This window comes from Musa acuminata, chromosome BXJ3-8 (assembly GCF_036884655.1).
Source record: "Musa acuminata AAA Group cultivar baxijiao chromosome BXJ3-8, Cavendish_Baxijiao_AAA, whole genome shotgun sequence".
NCBI classification, from domain to species: Eukaryota; Viridiplantae; Streptophyta; class Magnoliopsida; order Zingiberales; family Musaceae; genus Musa; species Musa acuminata.
The window spans coordinates 23,275,278-23,284,578 of record NC_088356.1 but is presented as its reverse complement, the minus strand read 5'-3'; the positions used below and the strand labels follow the sequence as shown (position 1 = coordinate 23,284,578).

Below are 9,301 nucleotides of genomic sequence, written 5' to 3'. Positions count from 1 at the left end.
CAAATAAGGATAACTAAATTGCAGCAGCAGTAAGGTAGAAAATCAAAACCTATTGCAATTCATCGGGAGATCAAAGGATGATCCGTGGTGGTGGAGATGACGGCGGAATTTGACAACGATCTCTTAAGCAATTGTGGGAATTGCTTTGGGCGGTTATGGAGGGTTGATGGATGGCTGTGGAAGGGCAGCGAGACGCCAAGAATGCTGCTCTGATACCAGGTGTTAGAACCCTTGCAGATTCTAAACTTGGGGTTGATCTCTTTAGGGGATCGGCCTCCTTGGAACTCTATAGGGGTTCCTCCCTCCAAGTTGCTGCTCAAAGGCTGCAGAAAAGATTTATCTATTGCTTATCAAAAGAGGAGGAATACAAGGCTATTTATAGAGTTTTTAAACTCTAACTCCTAATAGGACTCCTACTCAAGACTCCTACTTCTAACCAACTCCTAATAGGACTTCTACTCAAGACTTCTATTCCTTTACAACTCCTAATTCATCTCTAAGAAACAACCTCCTAACCCTAGTCGGCCTCTTCACCTCTTTAATAGGGGTCGGCTTAGGTAGGTTTTAGATGAATGTCCCTCTCAATTAGGACTCTCCTAATTAGAGTCCTAACAAAATTCTGCATACTTTTCTCAACATATAGATTAGATCAAATAATTTACAATTGACTTCATCATCAAAATCTAAGATTCAACATTGTAACCATCCAAGAAAAAGGAATAAGGCTTGTATATGTCGGTGACCTCAATATAGGAGGAATCCGTAGGTCACAATGACCATACGACTCTAAATGCTGGTTTGTATTTCTATTATCATTATTTACTTACTTTGCAATTGCTTCACTTTCACCTTACACCTTACGTGGCTTTCGCTACTCTATTGACCAAACATGTCTTTAAGTCATTTTCTGATATTACTTTCGACGAATGAAAAATATTCAAAACCAACGATTTTTTCATTGTATAAATTCACCCCGACCCTCTTAGTGCAGCTCTTGATCCTAACAGTTTTATCGAACGAAAGTTTTTAAATCAAATTTTTTTAAAAGTACTAATTCACCCCCTTTAGTGTTTTTACAATCCTAACATTTGTATGGTCATTATAGTATTAATTTCTTCTTTAGTGATAACTATAATTGTGTTTATGTAATAAAATTTTATCCACTTCCTAAGTTTGCCAATGGAATTTGTATATAAGTGTTTGTATAATACATTTTAGAGACTAACGCTCCCAGCCCAACGAAAACCCAAGAGCCGTATAACATTATTTATAGTCGCCATAAGCTTCCCTGTGAGAAAAGCAAGATCAAACCTAAACAAATCATTTACCATCCCAGATTTACATAGTCAAAGAAAACTCTAATCACTCATCTCACATATCCATAACATATTAAATAAATTTAATACAACCTCAAAGGATCTAATATCCAAATCCCTATAACAAAAGAAAAATTTTAAATACTTCACTATTTTTTTCCATCAGATCCACCTATTACTTGTAATATGCATATAACAGAATAACTATTTTTTTTTTCAAGGTAATAGATTTTTAACACAGATCTGAAAATATTTAAAGATAATATATACATAGCGACATTATAGAATCATATTTGACCTCATGATATAAATAACATATTTATCTCTATATTAGGGTCTAGGATAAATTAGATTTTAAATAAATACTAATATTTAAATCTTACTTTTTTTAATAAATAATATATATTTTTTAGAACGATACAGAGAAGATTAGCATGGTCCTATACAAGGATGACATGTAAATATTTAAGCTTTATCGTTGTAGACCAAATTATAGTCATACTAAACAAACAACTGAGACATCACATATCATATGTCAAATATTTATATAGTTATTTACAAACTATTTTATAGAATCATGTAGTATTTTTTAAAATTAACTTTGTAACTAATTTTATAATTTTTTGAACCATAAAATAATCTGTGAACCAATAGTTACCTGCAAGACAGAGATATAACTTTTTTAAAGATTGCAAGCATATATAATATATTTTTAATACTTTTTAAATGAAAATTATTTTATAGATCAATCAAAAATCATTTTAGTAACATATATGTCATGTTAGATGGAATAGTTTGAATACTTATCTTGATCTTAGACTATTAAGACCGGTGATGAAAATCTTTCATCTTTTTCTAAATTTTGCAAGGAACATAAATTAAAATTACATATAAAATCTTAGAATCTAATGTATCATGCTTGCATAATTTAATTTATTTTTTATTTTTTTTCTTGTCTTTCTCCTTAACTTATTTATTTTTTAATCTGTCTTATCTTGTTTTTCATCGTCTTTTCTTTTTGTTTTTTTTCGTTTACTTTAACCTTTTTTCCCCTCCCATTTTTCCTCCTCTTCGTCGCCCAGGTTAGGTGACAGCGACACAAATTTTTTCTTATTTTCTTTTATTTCCCCTTTCTCCTTTTTTTTTTGTGTTGCTTCTCTCTCTCTCTTTTCTTTCCTAATCCCTATTAATTTTCCTCGTGGTTAGCACGATCTTTCGTGCACCACCATGTGCTCCCTCTCCTCTTCTTGGGTACACTGCCATGTGCCGACACCAAGCTGTGGCTTGGCTTGCTGTGGCAATCAAGTTCTTTTTGGTTTTCTCTTTCATTGCTTCTATGGCTTACTAATGGCAGCCTCTTCTTCTCTCAACATGGTTGTTGACAACCTTGCACGCCGCAGCATGCCAATATCCTTTACTTTTTTTTTTTTCCAATTTATAATATACTCTAAAATTTGATCAAAATCTTATAAATATATATATCCTTACCACATCATATAAGATCTCCATCAAACGCTCAGAATATATTTCTTAGATAACCCTTAAATCATAATATATAAATATGCCTTGATTATCAGATCGTAGATCATTAAAAATTTTAGGAATCAACTCATACATGTTTAATGTGAAGATCGGATGATCGATTGATGATGTATATGTTTTGAGGATTGATAAAAATTTTAAAAAATTAAGAACATATCTAAGATTAATTTTTGAGAATAAGATCTTGATCTTTCAATGTCATTCCCCATTCTCCTTGCATAATCTTATGGGTTTCTTCATATGACATATAGAGAGTTCACCAGATAAGTATTTATATATTATATCACTTAATAAATCCTAAAAATCCTTGTGGCATAAAATTTTTTTCTATTAGGATTTTAATTTTTATAAATATATTCATAAATCCTATAATTATATTAATATCTATTAGTAGCTGAATACGAGGAACTACATAAAGAGAGTCTCCTTCGATGAGACTACAGGAAAGGAGGTGGGAGGAATGTAGCTCCTGGTTTCTGCCATTTGAACTGGTGATGGATTTAGCTCTTTGGACATCGTCTTCTTGCTCTTGCACAAGAATCTGTAGAAGCTTTCTAACTCTGTGACAACTTTAAGTCCAACACAACTAAACTTCAAGATGGTAAGCAAAGATAAACAGGAAACTGGAGATCATTCTCATAGGGTTAGGTAATTGGAACAAATCTATCCTACATGAGAACAATGTTCCCCCCTTAAATCCAATAGTTCCATGGACAATCAATCCTAGCACAAACTTCTCTTCTATTTGTGCTTGATGTCACTTCCACTCCCTACATAAATGATTACAAAAGCAGCAAACAAAGAAAAATCTGCTTGGTAAGAGGAAGCAACTGCTAGATCATGCTTCTTGCAGTTAATGTCACTGAGCACTTGTGAACTGTAACATCAGCCATTGCAAAAATCTGTCATCGTTTCATTGACCAATGCTTGAAGTATGTGTCCTTCTATCGCGTTGCCTGCCTCAAATACCTCGATCCCACAAGTTTTCCATATTGCAGTTGAATTTTTCATCTCCTCCTGAATCAGATCATCTAAGAATTTCCCGGACAAATTGACCCACCCTCTTATCTCCTCATGAACTTCTCTTATCAACAGATCTTCGGTCAGAGAGAAAGGAGTTCTCAACGATTTCCCGTTCTTACCGAAATGTTTGCACTTCGAATCCAGGGACTGAATCATGCAGTCAAAAAGACATTTTTTTAGTTGATATTTTCCCTTTGCGTCTTTGTCACCGGAAGTAATCTTTTGATCTTCAGAAGAACCTATAATAGCTTCCAGCACGTCTAGAAGAATAGATTCGAGAACAAAATCGGCTATCCAAACTGAAGCGTATAGTGCGAAGTTCATAAATGTCGTCTCTGAATTTGAAATGGTTCGCCTGGCTTCACAAAGCTTAGTTCCTGAGATTCCAGCTTCGGATGAGTGAATGCTGGACTTACTGAGCATATTGTCAGTGGAATGCTGAATCTTCCCAATAACAGACTCCATGATGCCTGATGAAGTTGCTGAATCTAAAAGATCAATGTCCATATCCAAGGATGGTTCTGTGCATTGGTTCTCTGTCAAGCTGAACCTTGATTGATTTGCTGAATCTAAAAGATCAATGTCCATATCCAAGGATGGTTCTGTGCATTGGTTCTCTGTCAAGCTGAACCTTGATTGATTTGCTGAAACTAAAACATGAATTGGAGAAAAAAAATCCATCGATTCAATAGCTAAAGAATGCCAAGTGCTAACCTCGTTAATTAGCTTCTCTATGCAATTGCACAAAGAATATATTTGAAATCTAATTCTTAGACAATGTAACTAGATCTGTTCCGTTGACATATTACTTCTAATAACAAATGCAATCTCACCTGAACTAGCATGGATACTTACATAAGAGCAACTATCATTCGAGATAGAAGCTTCAAGAATAGATACTGGGCTGGTTTGATCATACATAAGTCCAGCAGAAGTCTCAAATTTTGCCTTTTCCTGAAAAGAAAAGGGAGTATTTGTATTTGTCAGAAAGAATAAAAAACAACTCTTAGTGATCAGACTTCTCTTGAGAGGTTAAATTCATATTCAAGGTGGAACTTTTATTGATTACATCTGTCCTGACGCTGTCATCTGCCAGTTTCATGTTTCAAAGAACTAATTGTCCTAGGTAATATCAAGTAGCCGTGACTGTCATAAGGTCCAACCTTAGAATACTGCCATTAGTAATGTTACAAAGATCTGAATTCAAGTAAATTACAACAGAACAGAAGTACAATTTTACCTGAGCTTCGGTTTGGATATTACACAGCTTCTGTTTGGGGACGGAAAAATCAGAGAGATTGGTGTGAAGAGAATACAAGCCCTCTGTTTTGGAGGACCCATTTTGGTCGGCTGTACGAGTCCCAGTTTTGAGGCTAATCATTAGTTCTTCAAGAATGGAAGCATTGGGTTGAGCATCCTCCCTGATCTTTTTTTCTATGGGCCTGCTTATTTCTTCCCCTTCTAATCTCGTTCTTCTCTGGAAAACTGGATTGGTGTTAATTGAATCCGACAATAGCTTCTCCCTCGCAGAAAGTCGAGCATTGAGTTGATATCGGTTCCTGCACTTCTCTGCCAGTTCTTCATGTGACGAAGAGTTTGCAGATTTCCTCATTGGTGACTTGAATGTGAATGAAGCCATTTCGCTATACCAACCTCTGAAGTTATCAGTTTCCTTTTTCTCCTTTGTTAAGCTACGTTCAACACATCTTCTGCAAATGGGTTGGTTAATAGGAACTCCAGTCTTGCTTCCACTAAGCAAGTCCCTTTCGTTGCTACTTTCCCTAACAAAAGCTGGACCAAACACAACAAAATCATCGTTGTGAAAACTGATGCTCTTTCTTTTGCATGAGATGTTCTTTCCCCAACAGTTCCTTCCCAGTTGCACTCTGTGGTTGTTCATCACTTCACCAATTGATGTCATGCACCTTGGTTCTTTCATGGTGGTGCCGATCGCTGAGAAACCCTGGTGCCCCTTCAGCTCAGTGAAGTCACTTCGACTCTGCTTCCTACTACATGCCGTGGCACCATAAGTCATTTGCTCTGCTGCTTTCTCTCTGAGCATTGCTGCTTGATTATGCCGTAAGTTGTTCACCTTCGGAGTAATGTTATCTGGCTTAAGCTTGCATACATTCCGATGATTCTGTAAATGTTGTTTCCTCTCAAAATCGTCACATGCGTTGTTCTGCACATTGATCTGAGACTGAACAGCAGGATTCAGTTTGCTCTTTTGCTCGGCCAGTGTGAGTAGTGACATTGTATTTTTCTCCATGGAGTCTTGCCTGGAGGAAGAAGCAATACTGAACTGGAAAGCAGATGAACCAAAACGAGTGGTGAATGGCTCTCTTTCATGTGTCCCTAATCCAGGCATTTCAACCAAACTACCATAACCCATGCAAGACCTGAATTCGAAGTCACTGAGGGGCTCCTTGGATCTCTTCAAGCAAGTAGCAGCAGCAGCAGTAGCTTCTGCACCGGGTGGGGAAGGAACTACATATGCAATGGAACATTTGGCACGATTTCTGGGCTGCGAACCAGGCTCCAAAATCTTTGTAGCAGCCTGCATCAACCGAGCCCTGTGACTGCCGGAGAGCAGCCTCGGGCTCTTCACCGGGGACATCAGCTTATGATGGTTAATGCTCGAGCAGGAGGACGTCACATTCTTGCCAAATACATTCGGTCGAACACGTCCATCGTGTTCGACCGGTTGCCTCTGCAATAACTCCTCCGTCTTTCGAAGCTTCTGAGGCCTTGATTCTGTCTTCCCAAACCCACTTGTGCCTGAACGCAACTCCTCGTCCCCTTCGTAAACAAGATTGCAACCTATGGCCTTTCTTGGCCTTTCATTGACAGAAACAGGCATGGACTCCAAACCCATGAGCCTTGCCACCAGTCCGGGGGTTTGCACAGCGTTGCCAATATCAGCATCCAGCTTTTTCTTGCTTGGAAAACCTCCCCGATTCTCTTCAGCAATCTGAACATTTTGGAGGTGGATCGAGGCACTCAGCGAAGATCCAACCATTCGACATTAGAAAAAGGAAGCCAAATGAAAAGAAAACGATGAGTACCAGAAGCAACTTGGCCATGGGCATCTTGTCATCAGTACAGAACTTCTTCGACGCCCTTCTCGCAGCATGGGCTGTCAACAACGAGGAACATATCATGGAGTGAGCCAACAACGGTACCATCACACACTGGTGGGGTCAAGTTGCTGTCGTGACGTACCTGGAGGGAGGAGCTTCTTGGAGAAGAGCTTCTTCTTAGCGAACCGACGATTCCAATCCAGGAACTGCAAGAAGATGCCGACGCACCCGCTCGGCCGCTGTCGCTGCTGTTCCCTCTTCTCCGTGATAGCCAAACTCATCTTCCCACTCCTTCCGACTCTTCTGCTGAGAACAGGAAATTGAGACCAGAAGAGGAGAACTAAGATGGTATTTTGTGGCACCAATCATCCGTGTTTAGGAAGCGAAGCAGCAGTTCAGCTGTCAGACAACATCTGCATCCTTCACACATAGATATGTGCATGCCTATGTGTGTGTCAAAACACCCAGTCGATCGGAGTGCAGAGCGAGAAGAGGAGGAAGAAAGGATGGCTGGCTGAATAAGAACGGAAATCTGCAAAGAAGCTTAGAATGGAGGGTGCGGTCTCGGAGGGGAATGTGGCTTGCGAGAAAAGTATTCATCTTTCTAGTTTTTTCTTTTACTTATTTTACTGAGTCGGAGGAGGAGGAAACGGTGTCCGAAGTAGGTCTAGCGGTTTGTTCTGCGCTCGCCCGTGTTAGAATGGAGGAGGACTAACGTAGGCTGTGACCACTGAAGCGACAAGTCTTGTCTCTTATGCTGCGGCTCAGAGGACAAGCTGAGCCAACCAGAGAGAGAGAGAGAGAGAGAGAGAGAGAGAGAGGATAGAAATATATACTACGTTTCACTTTGAAATACAAATCCCAGCTAAATCCTAGATTGATCCGGATGAGAATTTTGGATAGGCTTTTGTGGAATTTTTTTTTAAATCTGATCAATCCAAGATATTCTTCGGCTATGATATCCATCCGTCCTCAACTTAAAACAATTATTATTATCTTCTGTCTTCTGTGCATTATGGGGAATATCCAATGGCCAAACTCTGTTTTATCTGAAATATATCTTCTAACTGATCTTTTCAGATAATATAAAAGTTCAACTTATTATCATGCATGGTTCCTATTTTTTAATTAATTGGGACTCCGGTGCATAAAATTCAATTAGTCGATTGGGTTGTCTCATTCACATCATGAGTAAAAGAATATTCTTGGACTAATATATTTAATTTTCTATGATCATTCAAACTCATTATCATCTTTGTTTGTTTTTTTTGAACTCCTCACTAAACACACTCATGATCTAAATATTTTTTACTTTCTAGAAAATTCTTCCCCAATCGAATTTCTGACTCACTTCTAGATGTGACGTCACTTGAATCATAGGTCAAGTATGATTATTTTTTCCATGTACGAATGATGATCAAAATTGATCATCTTATTATCATGCATGGTTGATATTTTTTAGTTAATTGGGACTCTGGTGCACAAAATTCAATTAGCCACTCACATGATGAGTAAAAGAATATTCTTTGACTAATATATTTAATTTTCTATGATCATTGGAACTCATTATCATCTTTTTCTTTTTTTCAACTCCTCACTAAACACACTCATAATCTAAATATTTTTTACTTTCTAGAAAATTCTTCCCCAACCAATCGAATTTCTGACTCACTTCTAGATGTGACATCACTTGACTCATAGGTCAAGTATGATTATTTTCTCCATGTCCGAATGATGATCAAAATTGATCATCTTATTATCATGCATGGTTACTATTTTTTAGTTAATTGGGACTCTGGTGCACAAAATTCAATTAGCCACTCACATGATGAGTAAAAGAATTTTCTTTAACTAATATATGTAATTTTCTATGATCATTCGAAGTCATTATCATCTTTGTTTTTTTTTTTTTTTAACTACTCACTAAACACACTCATAATCTAAATATTTTTACTTTCTAGAAAATTCTTCCCCAATCAAATTTCTGACTCACTTCTAGATGTGACATCACTTGAATCATAGGTCAAGTATGATTATTTTCTCACTTGAATCAAAATCGATCATCTTATTTCATTTAATAAAAGAAAAAGTATTCTATCTCAAGAATAATAATGAAATTCAATTAGAATTTTAATGTTGAATATTGCACCAATCGAAATTTGATTTAATGGTGGTTATCTTTTTCTTGTTTATCCACATATATAATCTTGAGCCAACTGTCCAAGATTGTTTAAAGGGATGGATTGTTGATTTTAGTAAAATAGACTGATGATTCTTGGAATAATTCGAACTTTTTATCGCTTTAGTATAGCATATATTTTCCTTACAAATATTAAGATC

The 9,301-nt window shown here is 37.0% G+C and overlaps 1 protein-coding gene and 1 non-coding gene across 2 annotated transcripts; one reads left to right on the top strand and one right to left on the bottom strand.

Moving 5' to 3' along the window:
• Positions 1-1,698: 1,698 nt before the first annotated feature.
• Positions 1,699-1,798, top strand: LOC135647809 (U6 spliceosomal RNA). The gene has a single exon (XR_010500506.1). It is a non-coding gene; the product is annotated as a U6 spliceosomal RNA (small nuclear RNA).
• Positions 1,799-3,617: 1,819 nt separating this feature from the next.
• LOC103994881 (uncharacterized) lies at positions 3,618-7,373 on the bottom strand. Its single transcript, XM_065161621.1, has 5 exons — positions 7,104-7,373; positions 6,947-7,017; positions 5,029-6,852; positions 4,715-4,835; positions 3,618-4,531 (listed from the first exon to the last, which is right to left on the bottom strand). Exons 1-5 carry the CDS (start codon positions 7,240-7,242, stop codon positions 3,744-3,746), a joined length of 2,943 nt encoding a protein of 980 aa, XP_065017693.1. The 5' UTR covers positions 7,243-7,373; the 3' UTR covers positions 3,618-3,743.
• Between the last annotated feature and the right edge of the window lie 1,928 nt (positions 7,374-9,301).

Coding starts and splice junctions, on each gene's coding strand:
- LOC103994881 (XM_065161621.1), bottom strand. CDS start 7,242: ATGAGTTTGGCTATCACGGAGAAGAGGGAACAGCAGCGACAGCGGCCG. Junction 7,018..7,103: donor CAAGAAGCTCCTCCCTCCAG/GTACGTCACGAC, acceptor CGTTGTTGACAG/CCCATGCTGCGAGAAGGGCG. Junction 6,853..6,946: donor CCATGGCCAAGTTGCTTCTG/GTACTCATCGTT, acceptor CAAAATGTTCAG/ATTGCTGAAGAGAATCGGGG.